The following is a 19,883-nucleotide window of genomic DNA, read 5'->3' on the forward strand; positions in this document are numbered from 1 at the left end:
AGGGAGAGATAGAGCAAGTGTGGGGGAGGGGCAGAGGAGGAGAATCCCGAGCAGACTCCCTGCTGAGCATGGAGCCAGGTGTGGGGCCTCAGTCTCACCACTCTGAAATCATGACCTGAGCTGGAACCAAGAGTCAGATGCTTAACTGACTGGGCCGCCCAGGTGCCTCAAGAGAGAAAATAACTTTTACTGTTTATTCATCTGTGTTATTTGAATTATTTAAGTATGAATTTCTATATTATTTGTAGAATTAAAAGAAGACAGGTATACATCGAAAAGAAAAAAAAAAGTAGAATATATTCAAGAGGTAAAACAGAACTTCCTAAGTAAGATGGGAGACCCAGAAACCATACAGAAATAAGGGACAGTTCTGAGTCAAAAATTAAAAACCTTTCCAGCAAAAAAAAAACCAAAAAATAAAAACAAGTGTAAACATCAGTGACGAGTGGGAGACAATATTTATCACAAGTATTCTGGACGAAGATTAAGAACCCTAAAATAAATGAGTTCTTAAAAATTAATAAGAAAAAGAAAAGAAACAATAAAAATGAGCAAAGGATTTACACAAGCATTTCACTGAGGAATGAATTATAAGGGACATATAAGTGTATACTAATTGAACTAATAATTGAAGAAATGCAAATTAATAAGAAAGTTTTTTACCTATTGGATTGACAAAAATTCAAAAGATGCAACTGATATATGTTTAACTGATGTAAGTGAGGGAGAAAAGGCATGCTGTTGGTGGTTATATAAAAGATCCCAGCACTTTGGGAAGATAGTTGTGTACTATATGACCTATACCAGCTCCATTTCTTGGGCTCTCTTCTACAAATTCAGAAATACGTATGAATATATACACATACATACACACACACACATTGTAGTACTATTTATAGAAATACAAATAATAGAAATGATTTCAGTGATCATAAATGGGGATATCCATTAATACTAAGCATCTAGTAAGGAAAATGTGGTTGCTCTCTCTATGTCCTCACCTGAAAAGATGCCCATGATGTATTATTAAGGGAAAAAAAGCAAATTGCAGATTAATATAATCCAAGTTGTGGTACTCTCCTTGCCTGTAAAAAGGGAATTTTCATAGGGTATGAATGTGTCTGTATAAGCAGAGAAAACTTTTGGGAAGGACACAAAATGTTGGATAGTGGTCTCCCATGGGAACGGAAATGGGTGTGGAGAGTAAGTGGGGGCCTTTTCCTTTTCATTCCATATACATTTTTCTTCAAAAGCAGTGAGCCTCGGGTTAATTCCTACTTGCTTTGGTTAAGTCTTTCAGTAACCCTCAAACACCACTTGCTTCACACACAATGCCAGTAGATTGGGGATTCTTTCTTTCTTTCTTTTTTTTTTTTTAATTTATTTATTTGACAGAGAGAGAGATCACAAGTAGACAGAGAGGCAGGCAGAGAGAGAGAGAGGGAAGCAGGCTCCCCACTGAGCAGAGAGCCCGATATGGGGCTTGATCCCAGGACCCTGGGATCATGACCTGAACTGAAGGCAGAGGGTTTAACCTGCTAAGCCACCAGGTGCCCCTGGGGATTATTTCTTAATCTTAGCAATTGTTTGTTTCTTTCTTTTTCCCTTGTTTACAGTGGAAAAGTTACCTTGTTTTAAGAGGTAATAGGTGACAAAGCATATTCCATAATTAATTAGGCTATGGGATCAATTAAATAAAATAAAAATAAACCAGTTCAAGAGTATGTCATTAACAATGTTTGTTCAAAGGCAAAACACTACGAAAATATGGCATGGGGTAGGTATTTGGTTTTTGTGGTTTAAGGAGTACCACTTCGGTGACAGGGAAATAATCAAAGGCTGCCTAGGTACACTTGCAGACGTTGTATCTCTTGATGGTGATGATTGGTGGTGGTGGCGACACTACAGTAACAGTAACAGTATTAGCTCAAGATTGTGCACCCTGGGTCTCTTCCTTATGCAGAGACAAGAGGAGCCCTTTCCTGGGCCTTGCTGTGACCCACTTAAGCCTATACTCCTTCCCATGGCACAGAGTCCATATGGCCCAAAGTTCCCCCGCCTGGAGTGTGTTCCTGGCCTTCACATCCAGGGAATAGATGAGTCTTGGTGTTAAGTCTGCTGTCTCAGATGTAGGCTGTGCTGTAGGTATGTGCAGCTCTGGGTCCAAAGTCTGGCCAAAAGGAGGTTGTTTTCAGGGATGAGATGGAACTTGGACGTGTGGGTTGGAAAAACATAGGGGGAGGGGAGGTGTGGATGGGTAGGGAGAGGAGTGCTGGATGCAGGACAGAGCCAAGGATGGGAAGAAAATGGGGTGTGCAGGACACAGGGCAGGGTCAAAGGTGGGAAGTAGAACAGAGTGGGTGCAGCCTAATGACCCTAAAAGTTGCTCCACCAGCGAAGGCAAATGCTGCCCAGAAGAACCTTGGACCGCTACAATGCTGAGAACAGAGCGGGGTGGGGGTGGGGTGTCAAAATGGGGCTAGGGACACCCGGCACATGGAACACTTCAAAATATTTTCTTGTTTCCACCACCATTTCTTTTTGGACCTTAGATTTATTTAAAAGCATAATACCTACCTTCCAAGCCATTGGGTGTTGTAAAATTATTTTCATGATTTCTAACCTAGTTCCACTTGACTGATCATAATTTTAATGATGCACACCCCGCATAGCTTTCTTTCCCCCTGGCCTCTTTTTATATTTATATATAATATATGAAGTATATATTATATTACTTATAGTACCTATCTCTTGCTGATAGACAACCATTTCTCTACCCTTCTAAGCTCTGTGCTGTTTTTGTTTTCCGTCCTCTTCCTAGAATGTAAGCCCCGGGGATAGCAGGGATTTTTGCCCATTTTGTTCCCTGATGTATATTCCTAGTGCTCAGAATAGTTCATGTTGCAAAGTAGATACTCAGTAGTTTTTGCTGATCTATGGATGAACTTCAAGGTTGAGTTCCTTGAGGGAAAAAAAATACAAAATAGAGGCATCGGTGGCTTTCAAACAATAAATTTCCTTGCCACTGAATCTTACCAGGACTTTCCCTTCTTCCTTCTCTCAGAAGACTACAATTCCTTGCCTGTTGGGCCAGTCCAGGGATGAGAATTCTGCCCTCCATTTGGAAGAGTCATCCAAGACATGGCAGCCATTTTCCCCCACTCTTCCGAGCTCCATGCTTCCTTTCCCTCTTGTCATCCCTGATGTCTCTGGCTCAGCCCATTTGCACAAAAGTTTGTTTTGGGCAGAGGACTTTAGCCCCAAAGGTTGCTTTAGTTTATAAATACAATGAGAAATGTTTATAAATATTCATATTTATAATATGAAATAAAAATCATTTATAAATACTATGAAATATGAAATAAAAATCATTCAAAATACAATGAGAATGAAACTCCTTTATGCTGAAGACATTGGCTTTTAAGCCTAGGTTATGTGGGAAAGACAGAGGGCAGAGGCACATGTGACTTGGGAAAGAGGAAGCAAGAATATGCACAGAGGTTTCATCAAATATTTTATTTCTTGGGTTTGGTTGTGATAGCGTATTCATATTCTATCCTTTCTCCACGGATTGATTTAAAGTGATTTACAGGGACGCCTGGGTGGCTCAGTTGGTTAAGCAGCTGCCTTCGGCTCAGGTCATGATCCCAGCGTCCTGGGATCGAGTCCCACATCGGGTTCCTTGCTCCGCAGGGAGCCTGCTTCTCCCTCTGACTCTGCCTGTGCTCACTCGTTCTCTCTCTCTCTCTCTGACAAATAAATAAATAAAATCTTAAAAAAAAAAAAATAAAGTGATTTACAAAGATACAGATATCTAAGCTCTATGAGAGCAGGCACTTGGTTTTGTTCATATCCGCATTCCTGTCTAGGGCTAGGACATGGTAAATTCTCAAGTGTTGTTTGAATGAAAGAATGAGTGAATGGCAACACACTTTTCAAATCTCAATGAAAGCTCAAATATTGGGCTTTATGGGTCAAAATTGGATACTAACCCACCTCTGGACACAGGAGTGCCAGAGGGAGTTCTGGCTTCTTTAGCTCTGTCTTGTGGTTTGATGGGCACTGGCCCTGCAAGGTCAGATTAAGGCTAGTTTGCCTAAGAGAATTATTGTGCGTAGGTATGTATGTGCATGCATGCATGCGCATGCGCACGCGCGCGCGTGTGTGTGTGTGTGTGTGTAAGAACTTTGCTGTCCATATCTTTGGTTGGGGTCAGACTTTGAATTGGGTTCTATATTTGCGAATTACCCTATCCACTTTGTGACTACCACTACTAATCTAGCAAGGAAATCTTCTAAGGAAGAGCAAAAACTCTCCAAGTCCAGTAAGCCTCCATCTCCCCCAAAAGATTATACCCACACTTAGTATTGCCATTTAGAAACAAGTACAATAGGTGTTTAGAACCCTGTTACAATCTCTTTCCACTTTGGATCTGCTTTTAAATATCAAACTATGAATGAAGTGGGTGCACAAGTCTCTAGGATGTTAGAGAGCTGCAGCCTTTTCGAAGAAAGGAGACAGACGTCCTCAGGTACAATCTAGACCTACCTCTATGTTTTGTTTTGCCTTCATTCTCCCCTGTTGCTGCAAATGGTTAGCTAGCTAGGAGTGTGGCATTGTCCTAGGGGTGAATGGAGAAAGTTTATGAAAGACTTAGGGAAGCATCCCATATCTCTCCATGACATCCTCTGTACTCTCACAAACACCTACTAATGAGGAACACATTGCTGTGCAAGTAACTGGACTTCACCTTAGCAGGAATTAAATGGTTTGTTCCCTTTCAGAGCTGGCTCTTAATTTTTTTCCCCAGGTTTCTTTCTCTGTGTCCTTCCTTCCCTTTGTTTTTTGATTTAAAAAAAAAACAAAATCCCATTCTGAAATCCTAGGAAATATCCTAATATAGCCTATGTGATTCCATTACAGGTAGTGAAGTTCTGACTTCAAAATGAATTGTTGAACCAAACTGTGCACACTAATGAAGGAATTATTCTATGAGCTTCTGCCAATAGCAAATATGCCAAAATTATGCTACAAAACACATTTCTCAGAAAACCAAACAAAGGAAATAGGAAGGAACAGGCAAAGCGTTTTTTCTCTTTTATTTCCCCCTGTTGCCTAATTTTCAGCTTTCTTAAGGTCATTTGAAAAAGGACAAGATTCTAGAGACTCAGGCCTCTGCTTATTTGATCATATTTTTTGCAGTTCTTTCTCTATCTTTACCTTCTCTATTATGGCTTGTGCTCACGTAGAACACAATTGTCCTATGAACAATAATGTTTCTATATGAACGGTCTTGTTCTATGTGAACAATATTATTACCAGATGGCCTTACAGTGGCATAATCAAATAGGTCTTTTCTGAAAAAGTCTGTAATAAGATTCAAAAACACAGCTTGTGGGGTGCCTGGGTGGCTCAGTGGGTTAAGCCTCTGCCTTTGGCTCAGGTCATGATCTCAGGGTCCTGGGATCGAGCCCGGCATCGGGCTCTCTGCTCAGCAGGGAGCCTACTTCCCCTCCTTTCTCTCTGCCTACTTGTGATCTCTGTCTGTCAAATAAATGAATAAAATCTTTTTAAAAAAACCACACAGCTTGTAATTCTCAAAGGGTTTAGTTAGCATAGATGCCATCTTATCTGGGGAGTTTGAGACTTACTGTATTTGAAAAGTTTTGGGTCTTTCTCAAAGGAATTATTGGCTCCACTTGCAGGGAAATCAGAGAGGCGATGGGGAAACATACGAAAATGGAACCCTCCTTTCAAAATATAATGTGGGCCACTTCCCACCCCCACCACCCGCAGTCAAGCAAGTTCCTCTCTTTTCTCTATGAGAAGGGAAGTGGGTTGGCTATGCAAAATTGGGGATGGAATGAGTGAATGCAGGAAAGAAGGAGATAAAGAGATGATGAGGGAAGAATGCAACAGAATTTCTATGCCCTAGGTGCTGCTGATTCTCTGAATGGAGCTTGTATCTACAGTGACGGCCTGAGGTTTGCTTTCATAGATTGGGCTTAGGCTCTCTCTTCCTTGGCCTTGCCACCCTCATGTCTTCCAGGTTCCCTCACCTCTAGGCCCTTGTTCATGGTATGTTGTGGCTGACTTCACTACTACAAGAAAGAACACGTTCAGTTTCCATCTGAGCCTTTCTACATAATTTTTGGGAAATTCAAGAAGAGGTAAGAAAAGGGAACAGAAAAGAAAAGAAAAGCACTTTAGGTCTCTGTTTCTTAATTTCCCTTCAAGAAGTCACATCAGTTGAAAGCTTCCTCAATGGGTGAGGTAGCTTGGATTTTACCGGAGCTAATGAGGCATGGATACACAGTTCCCAAGTTCTGCAGTGGGGTGTGATAGGTGAGTACACAGGATCCAAATGACCTAAGTTTGCATTATTTTTTTCTCTGTTCCTCTATTTCTAAAAATATAAATCAAATTCGTGGAGCTTTGAATAAAACAGTACACCAACAAAGAAAATAAATGCGCTGAAAGTGAAAAAAAAAAAAAAAGGAAACCTGCTGTTTGATTTACATCATTTTATTAACGGGTTAGTCAACATTTACTCAGAGCCTACTGGGCACAGAACGTAATAGACATGTGGGAAAATTACAGAAGATATGGGAAGATATTTTTTTCTGCTTGTAAAACTCCAACTCATTTAGTCTAATGAAAGACACCAACTAAAGACATCTGAGTACAGCTAAGAATACGAATAACAGGAGCCTGGCGATGTTTGCTAAGGACACATTAGTCTCAATTGTCTATGATTGCCGAAGGACTGGCTCAATGAGTGTATCCTTAGACCTGAGCTGTAAAAAAGCATCCCATTGGGGATGTTGTGGCATCTCGATGGCTAAAATCAGTCTAACAGCAGACCTCGCCTCTTTTAGTCGCTACAGGAACAACGGTATAGCAGAATGTGGCAACCCTAATGGGCTGGTTTTGTACCCGTCATATCTGATTTTATTTAACTGATGATACAGTCGTGGCCATTGGGGGATTTCTGTCACAGGCTCTGTGACTATCTGGACTCAAGACTCTTCTACCTCCTTTAAAGTCAGAAGAAGAGGGGCGCCTGGGTGGCTCAGTGGGTTGAGGGTCTGCCTTCGGCTCGGGTCATGATCCCAGGGTCCTGGGATCGAGTCCCGCGTCGGGCTCTCTGCTCAGCAGGGAGCCTGCTTCCTCCTCTCTCTCTCTCTGTCTGCCTCTCTGCCTGCTTGCATCTCTGTCTGTCAAATAAATAAATAAAATCTTAAAAAAAAATAAAGTCAGAAGAAGAGAAGTGACATTTCGCTCTGAAGACATCACTGGTAACAGTCTCTTTGTGCCTCTGTTTGGCCAGCTCACATTTTTGTGGGCTTTATGAGAAATGAGGTGGCATCTTTCTGGATCAATCTGGTTTTTCAAGGGGAGTGTAGCTTCCTTATCTGTGCTTCCTACTGGCAGAAATCTGGAAAGCTGCCAGCAATCTGGCCAAGAGGTCTGTTTTGAATGAAAAAGTCTACAGGGTGGGTCCTGACTTGTTGGTAGTGTTTCTGGATCCTTCGAGAGCTGTCGTGCATTGAGCTGCTTGTTCTTTTGAGTGGAGTGCCCTTGAGGCCCCCTGAGCGGCGCTGAACAAGGAATCTCAGAACACCTGTGTGAAAGGCCTGGCTTTGTCTTAAATCCATCGTGGATCCATAGTTTTACAAAAATAAAATAAAATAAACAGAAAATTCAATTTAAAAAACCTCCAAAGGCATACAGAACACAAGCTCAATTCCTTCTTTCTTTTTTGCCTTCTTTCCTTCCTCCCTCCTTCCCTCCCTTTCTCCCTCCTTCTCTCTCTCTCTTTCTCTTTCTTTCAATTCAGCAGACATAAAACTATTCTGCCAAATTGCCATAAAAGTTCTAAATGCTCACTTTGTTTCTGTGCTTACCTCACTGCAGACGGGGTTACAGACAATTGGCAGAATGGAACAGGAACTGGTCCCTGGGTTGTAGTTCCAGTAACACTGGCTGAAAAGAGGAGGGGGCTGTGAATTATTTTCAGCTGATTGTTCGAGAGCCAGAGAGCAGACCCCTTGTAGCTGATTTCGGGTAGCTCTCTACTCTGATTTAAATCAGAGCTTGCAAGGGGCACCTGGGTGGCTCCGTGGGTTAAAGTCTCTGCCTTCGGCTCAGGTCACGGTCTCGTAATCTCTTCATTCAATGAATTGGGTTTGGTAGGGTGGAATCATGAAGAGACTTGATTTTATCTGTTTCATTGTTCCTTCAAACCCCACTCCGTGAGCCCTTTTTTTCCCCCCTGCCATGGAGATGATCTCAGGGAGGCCTTGTAGGTCATAAAAAATCACTGCAGGACTCCTGGGTGGCTCAGTTGGTTAAGCGTCTGCTTTCAGCTCAGGTCATGGTCCCGGGGTCCTGCGATCCAGCCCAGCATCAGGCTCCCTGCTAAGTGGAGAGTCTGCTTCTCCCTCTTGCTCTGTCCCTCCCTGCAGTCCTCCCCACCCCATACTTGCACTGCCTCTCTCAAATAAATAAATAAAATTTAAAAATTAAAAAATTTTTATTTTAAATTTAAAAATTTAAAAATTTATTTATTTGACAGAGAGAGAGAGAGAGAGAGAGAGAGTGCACAAGCAGGCGAAGTAGCAGGCAGAGGGAGAGGGAGAAGAAGGCTCCCTGCTGAGCAAGGAGCCCGACACAGGGGATTGATCCCAGGACTCTGGGGTCATGACCTGAGCTGAAGGCAGTAGCTTAACCAACTGAGCCACCCAGGCGCCCCTAAATAAATGAAATCTTTAAAAAAAAAAAAAACACTTGCACTCGTAAAAGCTGACATATTAGTACTTAAAGCTGAAACCAGGGCCTGAGAAAAAGCTGTCTTTTTCTCAGAATGTCTGCCCAACCTGCGCGGCGTTGGGGCCTCATGCACAGCAGTCCTGGGATGCCTGCACCCAGTGCCCAGTGAGGGGAGGGCTGGAGGCAAGGTACTGGCACCCCCCACCACCCTCACCGGCACTTTTTCAATAGGATCTTCTGCAGGCCATGGTAGGGGGTGGTCTGGGCCTGCAAAACTGCCTCACAACCTCTTCCCCTGAGCTGGGAGGCATCCTGCACCTGCTGTCTACATGGGAGTTGAGGCTGTCTTTCGTTGACTGTTCTTTACACAGCCTTGTCCCCAAGTTGCAGGCTCAGTTTCTTCCAAGCCATAGTTGATTTCTTTTTTCAGTGATTGATTGAATCATTCGCTCACTCATTCATTCATCTTCTGACACTGTGTGTGAAGCCCGACGTCAATTCTCATGATTCAAAACTCAGTCTCAAGGTCAGTTCCTCAGGGGATCCTTCTCTCAGCAACCAGAGAGTCTGGCTCAAGTTTAGCATTATACCTGAGGTACCTCATACTGGAGGTCCCCGGTACTCACCCCTGCTCTAGAACTTTCCCCATGGTTGATACTATGGTCTGGGATATCTGCCCCTCACATTAGACTGTGAATCCTTGACGGCAGGGACTGTGTTCTAGGAATTTTCATATCCCTGTAATATCCAGAAAAAAGTCTATTAGTGTTATTAAATAAATTAAAATAATTCCTAAACTATTTGACTTTACATGATGAGTGTTCTATATTTAGAACTTTATCTTTGCAAAACTCCTCGGAAGGAAGAACAGTGGAGATCAAATCAAATGATCCTCTTCCGAGGGCAGGCTTGGCTGGAGGAGAAGGTGTGTGGTGAGACCTAGTGGCGAACAGGCGCATGATCAGACACACCTGTGTTCAAAGCCTGGCTTTGTGGCTTACCATGTCCCTTCATCTTTCCTTGATGCAGTTTCTGTAAATCGGGGCGAAGAACGGTTCCTGTTCATAGGGTTTCTATGGAGGGCCAAAATGAGATGGGAGAGCACTTAAAATAATAATTGGGACATGGTAAGACTTCAGTAGATGCTACCAATTTTTACTGAATTTCATACAATCGAAGGATTCACCAGGTTTCTTAAACCCTTATTTTCTGTACCCTAAGAAAAATGCTAGAAACTGACATGCCACTGATTGAAAAACCCCGCTCTTAAACCAGAGATGCTAAAGTTTGGGGTGAGTACATTTTGGAATCAATAAGGTGCAATATTATTGTGCCTTATGTATAGAAAAAAAGATTGTGAAGGATAAATAATGAGCTTTGGGAGGGTGTTTATGGGACTGAGGTAGGAGAGGCCGTTCCTTTGCTATATGAGGATATAAAAATTCAAACATCTTTTCCCCATTTCTTCCATTTCAGATGCAAGACCCTAGCCACCGGAACCCTGCTGCATCCAGGCAACTATGAAGACACAGTGTAATTAATATAAGCTAGTCTCTCAAAAACAGACATTTGCAGAGCTAAAAGAGAGTCAGAGCAGGGTAGGAACCCATCAAAACTAAGCTTCTGGGAAATGAAAATCACTAAGGCTAAAATATCCTACATAATTGTTTGCTTCAGGTTTTTAGGCAGTTGGTAACATCAAGAAGAAACAAATGTCAAACGCTTTTCAAGCCAAATTCAGATCAATGAGTGAAGCTCTCTGGGCCACCATTCCCCTCAGTGCCCGCCACGGGCCATCCTATTGCATCAAATCACGGTCACAGGCAGGTCTTCTGTTCAGAATTTTGAACCTCAATGTGTGAAATACAAGAGTACTTTTTTAGATGCAAAGGCAGATCCCGAAAAACAGCTGAAATAATCAATGCAAAAAAAAAAAAAAAATCACAGGCGGAGAGTCTTTTCTTTCACAGAGAATTTGCGACATTAGGTTTAAAAAAAAAAAAAGGAACAAATGTCAAGGGCGGCTGGGTTAATGAGTACAGAGAGTACAGCTGCGCTTACCTCTGGAGACGAGCGCTGACGTGGATGGAGCGTGAGCGGAAAATTAGGGTGGTGATTGCCGCAGCCCCTAACGGGCACTTACTCTGCATCCATATATAATGGGGTGTGATTGGTACCGCCTGCCGGACCAGAGATGCTGGACTGTAATCAGAATGTTGGCTCTCATCAAAATACAGTAAAACAAGGAAAGCAGTGATTACTTAAACCTAAAGCTACGGTCCACAAGATGGCTTTGCTTTCGAAATTCTTTATTGTTTCAGTGTTCATTAAAACAAACAACAACAACAACAAAACCCCACAGGCTATACAAAATTAAGATGCTCTATATTAGAAGCATAGAGGAGATGAGCCTGCACTGTCTGTATAATGGCCAGTGTTTAGAAATGGGCTCCATAAATTTCAATGAGAATCACTGTGGAGTATTTCTTTGCAGGAAGAGAATTCTTGCTGAATGACTGTCTCCCTATCTCCATCTCACTCTGCAGTACTGTTGTGTCTAGGCGGTAGCAGAGTTGCCCCAGGGTATCATAATATCAACAGAGAAATGACTTGTAGATGTGAACAGGGGCTTTCTACTCACTGAGTGCAGTTATGTTAGTTCTTCTGAAGATAAGTTTGAGCCAAGCTTTGCTGCTGCTGCTTCTGCTTCTTCTTCTTCTTTCTTCTTCAGACTTATTTATTTATTTGAGAGAAAGTTGAGTGTGTACGGGGTGGGGGGAGTGGTGGGGTGGTGGGGAGAGGCAGAGGGAGAGAGAGTCTTCAGCAGACCCCATACCGAGTGCAGAGCCTGAAGTGGGGTTTGATTCCTCCACCCTGAGGTCATAGACCTGAGCCAAATCCAAGAGCCAGTCGCTCAACTAACTATATGCCACACAGGCACCCCAAGCCTTGCTTATTTTCTTTCAAGTTTTTCAAAGCTTCCCACGTGTATTAGGATTTAGGTATATTACCAGTCTTCTAACACTCCTAGTAGTTTTCTAGACCTTAATCCTACAGAATGGAATTTACCTTCTTTTTTTCTTTAAAGTTTTATTTAAATTCTAATATACAGCTCAATATTCATTTCAGGAGTAGAATTCAGTGATTCATCACTTACATACAACACCCAGTGTTCATCATGACAAGTGTCTTCTTTAATCCCTACCACCCATTTAGCCTGTCCCCCACTCACCTCCTTCCATAAACCCTCAGTGTGTTCTCTATTGTAAGAGTGTCTTATGGCTTGTTTCCTTCTCTTTCTCTATTCTCCCCCTTCCCATAGGTTCATCTGTATTGTTTCTTAAATTCCACAGTTGAGTGAAATCGTGTGATATTTTTCTTTCAGTGATTTATTTTGTTTAGCACAATACACTGTAGCTCCACCCAAGTCATTGCGAATGGCAAGATTTCATTCTTTTTGATGGCTGAGTAATATTCTGTTGTGTTTATATACCACATCTTCTTTTATTCATCAGTCGATGGACATTTGGGCTGGTACCATGATTTGGCTATTGTTGATAATGTTGGGTTATAACATCAGGGTGCACGTATCCCTTCAAATCAGTATTTGTGTACCTTTTGGGTATATATCTAGTTGTGCAATTGCTGGCTCATGGGATACTTCTTTTTTTAACCTTTTGAGGAACCTCCATACTGTTCTGCAGAGTGGCTGCACCAGTTTGCATTCCCACCAAAAGGGCAAGAGGGCTCCTCTTTCTCCACATCCTTGCCAACATCTGTTGTTTCCTGTGTTGTTAATTTTAGCCATGGAATTCACTTTTAAAAACTACACTTAATTTTTCATTCTTCATGTACTTATTATGTATAGTATAGACATTTTCCCTTTCCGATCTATGTAACAAATGACCTGCATCTTATTGTTTTGTTTGTTGTGAATGAAATCAGCAAGAAAAAGAAAAGGACCATTCTAATTGGTCAAGAGGTCACTACTAACCTAAATTAGCCTGGTAAAATTGAATTTAAAAAATTATTCTCTAATCGTTCTCATGAAAAAGTTTTATTATAGTTTCTCATATTTGATGAAGGAAAAAGGGGATTAGTTTAGAAGTCAGTCAGCAAGTAGACAACAGAGAAAGGAACTTGGTCTTTAGATTTTAGTCTATTTCATGCATTATCCACACTTTTGTGTATATCCCACACACACTCTGACAGCCATCCTTCCAGTCCATTTACAGAACTGGATTCGTAGGACATTTTATAAGATTAGTTCAAGTATATTGATAAACATTGCTTGTAATACATACTTTTCTTATCCTAGGTAAATATTCTTATTCATCTGATGGAGTTTGATTCTTCCCATTAAAAGGTAAGGGAATTCCAAGCAACTAAAAATTCTCTAGATGTTGTATACACCAACTAAATGAAACTACGGTATCATAAACCCTAGGTATCGGATTTTTAAAAATCATTATTTAGAAACTATACATGCTATTTGTTGCTTTTATTATTATTGGACCACCTAAGTAAAAATGATTCAGTATAGACTTGGATGTTTGATTTATGAACTTTTGTGCTAGATAAGCATGTTTGCAGTCTTGCAAGGATCAAATGGCTATAATGTTGGCTTGAACATTTCATGGAAGTTTATTGGCCTGCCTACTCAAGATAACAACCATGGAACACTGTACTTGCCTTAGATAGAGCATGAATGTTCAATATCTTGTATAATGGATCATATATGGAGAGGTAGTCAACTGAAATTACCTAACACTATTAGCCATTCCTTCCCTGTGTTTGTCACAACCTTAGGAGCTGACAGGTAACATTTAGTGAGCATTACAAATGGAGCTATGCACAATTTATGTGCGTTATCTCAGTTTGTAGAACTACCTTGTGGGATAGGTGCTATTACGTATCTCAGGAAACTGAGTCACAGACATTAGATTACAGAGAATTATCAGTGGAGGAGCCAAGATTTGGACCCTGGTCTGCTAGTCTTACCATTTCGTGCCCATTAATGTTAACAGAAATCAACAACAGAATCAAGAAATCACTTGAATTGGTTGAATCTTCAAAAGAGAATATGCTTTTTGTTTTCATTCCTTTACCCTCAGAGTTACAAATAGTCATGATTTAGACTATGTGATGGACCTAAACCTCTTAATATTTTTTTTCTGATGTGCTTGTTTTCAGGACACCTGAAATGTTTGATTTCAGCCTTAAGCAAACACAGTGTTTTCACTAAAAATAGTTAGGCTAGACAAATTGGCTTAGCCTTCTCCCTAATGGTATTGGATAAAGCTGTTAAATGTGTGGCATATAGATACCTAGTAGAGCTTTTCGTAAAGCAAATCATGCTTAAACCCAGGACTAGTCTATCTGGAAGTATGAGGCTCTCTGCTGTCTTCACAAGACAGAGCGAAGCCATGGCGGTCCACCGCTTTTTGTAGATGGCTAATAGCTTTAAATAAGTGCTCACTAGCCAGATCAACAGCACTATTGTTATGAACTTGTCTGCTTGCCTCATTAGGACTGAGCTGTATGCCCAGGGTTTCTAAAGCACCTAGAGACTTTGCCCAGCTGCATTCACTCTCTTCGTGACCTGGGTTACTAGTGTTTCATTTTCCCGACTAATACTTGTTAATGTCTGCTTTGAAATTCCTAAACCTGTCTTGTGCTGAAATTTTTATAGTCGATGACTCTTAATTGAATCACCTAGCACAACAAAGTTGATCTCTGGAGAGAACAATCTGTTTAAGCTTTACCCTAGAAATTCCCCCAGGATTACTTCTGAAGCCACTCCTTTAAAAATGTAAACAGGTGGGCACTCCCCACGGGCTGCAGCCTGGCACGTCCCGCAGCCTCCCAGTCTCCCGCGGCCACCTGCCCAGGCACAGCACAGGGCCTCACCTCAGTATGGCAGCGGCATGGCATAGCATGCTCAACTTCATGCTCAGCATCACAGCTGATGGTGAGACCATTCTAAAAGGCCTCCGGGTCCATTTTCCAGGAGCAAGGAATTACAGTCTACACAGCTGGCAGGACCACGGTTATTTAGCGGCCCGCATAGACAACAAGGGCAGCTTTGCCAATTAGAGAGTTTACCCACATGGATTGGTGGTGTTGGACTTTCAGAGTTATGATGGTGATTCACCAGGCCAAGAAGCTGACATATCTTTTGAACAAAGTAGAAGAAAGAGTGTAAGAACTGGGGACAGAATCGGGTAGGGGAAGCAATTACCACCCATAGTTAGAGGGACCATGGACAGATACTGGCCCACTGCTAATTGTTGCCTAGTTGAGGATGACGTAGATGAAGTGGTGTCTGATGAAAATTCACCTTATCAGAATGTTGAAATTCTGCACTCGAAGTAATTTGGAAATATTCTCATCCTTGGTGGTGAAGTTAATCTCGTGGAGTGATTTGGGTATACCCAGGCCATCATGGGCAGTGAAAGACTATAGCGGCAAAGACACACTGATTCTAGGGGACGGAGATGGGGGCATATTATGTGAAATTGTCAAACGGAAACTAAAGATGGTTACTATGGTAGAGATTGACCAAATGGTGGTCAATGGATGTAAGACATACGTGTGAAAAACATGTGGCGATGCCTGAGACAATCTTAAAGGAGACTGCTCTCAGGTCCTAATAGAAGACTGCATTTCAGTGCTGAAGACATATGCCAAAGAAGGGAGAGAATTTGATTATGTGATTAATGATCTGACAGCAGTTCCATTCTCTGCATTTCCAGAAGATCCCACATGGGAATTTCTCAGACTGATTCTTGACCTCTCAGTGAAGTACTCTAACAGGGTGGGAAATAACATTACACAGCATAACTGTGTCAATTTGACGGAAGCCCTGTCATTCCACGAACAGCTTGGGCACCTGTGTTGTCCGGTAGGATTCTCAGATGTCACCTCTTCTGCCACACTTGGAATTGCCAGTATTTTACAGTTTGTAAAGAAAATGAACCTTGAAGACCAGTATTCTCTAATCATGTGTGCTGCAAATGGCCCTCCTGACCTTCATATGCTGTACATGACACTGAAATGAGTAAGGCAGTTGTGAATTCAAGTTTTCTTTTTTAATCATTATTTTTAATTTAAAAAATGCAAATGGAAAAGTGTATTTTGATGAGGTAGGGTGTTACTTTTTTAAAAGTCAGCTGAAGGATGATTAGATAGCATAAGCAAAGGCTGCTAAATGCATGGAACTCCTAGAATGTGATTTTTGCTTCTTTGTGTGTGGGCTTTTTGTTTTTAATTTGGTAGACTTCAAATGCGGTTGTTTGGAGGCATGAACATCATTGTTTTGTTCTGGAGGGAAGTTCTTGATGGTATTTCCCCCCAAATTACTTATATATTAAAATTTGGTGCTTATAAGAGAGTTAAGAAGAAATGAATGGCAATGCTTTGAATAACATTGAGAAAAAAAGTACAAACAGGTGATCAATTTCATTATCACTTCTTAAAAACAATTTTATATTTTTGTCCATATGTAGACAGGCAGTAGAACTAGTTTTCAGTGAAACATTTAGAAACACCTTGCAGACACAAGGTGTCAATGGTTATTGCTAACAAAATGTGCAACAAAAAATTCATCTTTCCTGTTTCTTCATCTATACAAGCTTTGCTTCAGGATTAGCTCTGATTTTGACTGTGTAGAATTTCTTAATTTTAGAAGAATGCTCTTAATACTTTTGTTCCAAAATAGTCCACCTGGACCACCCACAACCATACTCTAAAAGGCAAGCAAAAAGGCTTTTTACAGAGGCAAAGACTGAATCCCAAAATGGCAAAACAACTAGTTCAAGGTTACTCAATGAATTTGACAGCTGTCCTAGGTCACAGTCCTGCATGCTTGCCATCAGGCTTCAAAGCTGACCTTAGACTGGGTGACAGTGACACACTGCACAATCTGGAGGCCAGTAAAGACTTTCCTGAGAGCATTTGGGGCGAGGGGATCTAGAGCTTATACAATTAACAATTTTACTTGGGACTATATGTGTGCCTATCAAGTTTTAGATACCTACAAAGGGCTTTTTTCTTTCCTTTTCCTAAACCTATGGCATGGTATGGTGTAGAACATGACGCTGTTAAGTAATTCCATATAAAGAAGTTTCCACAGCCCAAAAAACACCGCACATTATATCCCTACTGTAAACATTCTTAGTGGATCAGGAAGCTTATTTGCATATAAAGGGTTGAACAGTCCTATAGTAAAGAAACACCTTTTAAATTTAACTCAGTAGTCTATGAATTTGGTGATTAACCATTTTTTCCCCCTCAGTAGCTCTCAGATATTATATGAAACGAATACTCTTTTTTTGCAGAACACTTCTTTGGCAAAGGCTATTCTAAATGTTTATCAAGGGTATACTCTTTAAACATGGTACATTTTAATGAGATTATATCGTCTAAGATAGCATAAAAACTTGCTAACAATAAAGAGAACGTTCAGGATACAGCTTGTGAAAGTAAAAATTTTATTTTGATTGATTTCTCAATGTATAGTTCAATATAATGCCAGTTTTTAATGGCAAAAATTTGGTTCCACTGAAACTCCATGATGCTACAGAGAGCTACTACTTTTTCCAGGAAGTCAACAGCTGGAAATAGAAAGCACAACTTTCTAGCAGCATGGCAACTTACTAAACTGCAGACCTAACAAGCCTGCAACTTTTATACTAAAAATGGCACAAACATGAGCTGGTGACAAAAGTGAGAAATGGAGAACAAGATGCGAACACCAAAAGGAGCAGTATAGGTACTGTGAAGACAACAAAAAACCAAATATAGCTATAAGAATTTTTAAGGATAATTATAGAAAAGGGAACCAAATGTTTTACTCAAATGTTTTTTAGAGCCTTTCTGTAGAGATACAAATATATATATATATATTTATCCAAAAATATGTTTTATACAGATAAATGCTTCTCAATTAAAGGTGGGACCAAAGCTATAGTTATAACATAAAGCACTGTCTTTTCTAAGATTAGCCAACTGAATTTTCAGTTTAAGATTAATGCAGTTTCTCCCAATATAATTACCCACCATTCTCTTTATAGATATAAATCAAATAGGCATTATTTTTAAAAAGGGTTTGCAGGTTAAACAATATTTTTCTAAGATGCTGTGCATATTGATCTTATAACAAGCCCCATTAAGAATCATTATTAATAAACATATCAAAAAGGGCTATAGTCAGATTTGGTTCTTTATAGTAAATATTTAATTTTCTGATTTTCAGCTCACAAGTGTTGAAAATGCACAAGAAAGATTTTACTTCACAGGTACTTTCATGTTCATGTATTTTGATTCACTATATATGGCAATAATCTCCACACATTGTAACCAATACTATTTTTTTTTTAAATGGGGATGTAACATTAACAACCATTACCTATAATATAAAGCACACAATTATTTTAGTGAATTTACAAATCTTTTTTCCCAGGTGTAAAGACTACAAAAATTCCTAAAAATTAGAGAACACTGAAAACATATTAAAGTTTGACTTCCAACTTTATAGTATTTCCATATTACCCTGAAAGATAACTTAAAAAAATATGACCTTGCTGGAAGAGGCCATCTTGCTAATATAAAAAATTGGTGAGAGCAAGAAATTTTATCACTGATATGTAGAATTTCTGTAAATAGTTATCTCTCCAAATCATTAGAAAAACGTTCAAAGATAAAAAACAAAATAAAATATGGTGGTGGTCCCTAAACTATTCTGAAGGCAGGTAGCTTAGTCTAAGCTAAATATTTTTCTCACTCATAGTAATCAACCTTCCCTCAAATGCCCTTTAAAAAAATGCATGAAACAGTACAATAGCAAGAATCAAAGAGCACAAACTGTATTTTTAAGGACAGAAAAAATCTCTAGTGCTGAAAGATACAGTAAAAAGCGTATTTCTTTGGGGACATTAATCAGTTAGATTATAATTCATTATGAAGATTTCTCTTTTCTATTACGGGGAGAGTCTGCTCCATTTGAAGTTACTGTTCCATTTACACCATTTTCTGAAAAGAGAAAAGAATCAGTATTACTCTCTCTTTATTTAAAAATAAAGATTTTATTCATTTATTTGACAGAGACAGAGAGCACAAGCAGGGGGAGCAGGAGAAGCAGGCTCCCCTCTGAGCAAGGAGCCAGATGCAGGGCTTGATCCCAGGACCCTGGGATCATGACCTGAGCCGAAGGCAGATGCTTAACCGACCGAGCCACCCAGGCGCCCCAGTATTACTCTCTTTTATAAAGAAATGCAAATAAAATCATCTTTATACACAAAAGTACCTTCATAAAAGAAAATTTAAAACCCCAATAAAGATCTGGATGCCCTCAGGTAAAACTTATTTCGCAGTAATAAATCTTTACCAGTATTTAACCAATCATAAAGCCTGATTAAAAAAAAAAAAACAAAAAAACAAAAAACAAAACCCCAACCCAGTAACATGTTAAACACATGTTCAGTAGCAATTTTTTTTTTTTAAAGATTTAACTATTTGAGAGAAAGAGTATGAGGGAAAGGGAGAAGGAGAGAGAAACTGAAGCAGACTTTGCACTGAGCACAGAGCCAACATGGGCCTTGATCCCACAACCATACAATCATGACTTGAGCTGAAACCCAGAGCCAGATGCTTAACCAACAGAGCCACCCAGGTTCCCCTAAAAGTAACTGTCAATTGTATCTCAATAAAACATAAAGCAATTAGTACTGAAAGCAGAAAAAAGTGATAGAGAAAAGAGAAAATTCCAAAAAGAAATGACAAGAATTTTAGAATAGTCTTAAGAGCAGTACTTTTAGTAGCAATAAAGAACCTTTCACATTTGTCTGTAAACAAAGTTCTTAGGGATATGTTTCCTTACAAGATATAAAGTCAGTGTTTAGGATAACTTTAATGTTTAGGAGTATACTATGGCTGCCTTCTTCAAGTTATGATGGAGGTATCTATCGATTGATCTGTAACTATTATTAGACTGACCCTCTCTCCAAAAATGTCCATTAAATTTGGAATACAAAAATGGCTGTCTAAAGGGAAAAAAAACCCCAAAACAAAAACCGAAGGCAGCTCTGTATTTCTCCCTTAAGGCATCTGCC

The 19,883-nt window shown here is 40.2% G+C and overlaps 1 protein-coding gene and 1 pseudogene across 2 annotated transcripts in view; one reads left to right on the top strand and one right to left on the bottom strand.

Annotated features, from left to right (window-relative positions):
• Positions 1–14,688: 14,688 nt before the first annotated feature.
• Positions 14,689–15,832, top strand: LOC132014559 (spermine synthase-like; annotated as a pseudogene).
• A 1,409-nt stretch (positions 15,833–17,241) lies between these two features.
• Positions 17,242–19,883, bottom strand: part of TRAM1 (translocation associated membrane protein 1) — a 37,117-nt gene continuing 34,475 nt past the window's right edge. For both annotated transcript variants that reach the window (XM_059394702.1, XM_059394701.1), the window contains exon 11: positions 17,242–18,804. In XM_059394702.1, coding sequence (XP_059250685.1) covers positions 18,731–18,804 — 74 coding nt within the window. In that variant the 3' untranslated portion in view covers positions 17,242–18,730. The remainder of the gene's footprint in view (positions 18,805–19,883) is intronic.

This window comes from Mustela nigripes, chromosome 3 (genome assembly GCF_022355385.1).
Source record: "Mustela nigripes isolate SB6536 chromosome 3, MUSNIG.SB6536, whole genome shotgun sequence".
NCBI lineage: Eukaryota > Metazoa > Chordata > Mammalia > Carnivora > Mustelidae > Mustela > Mustela nigripes.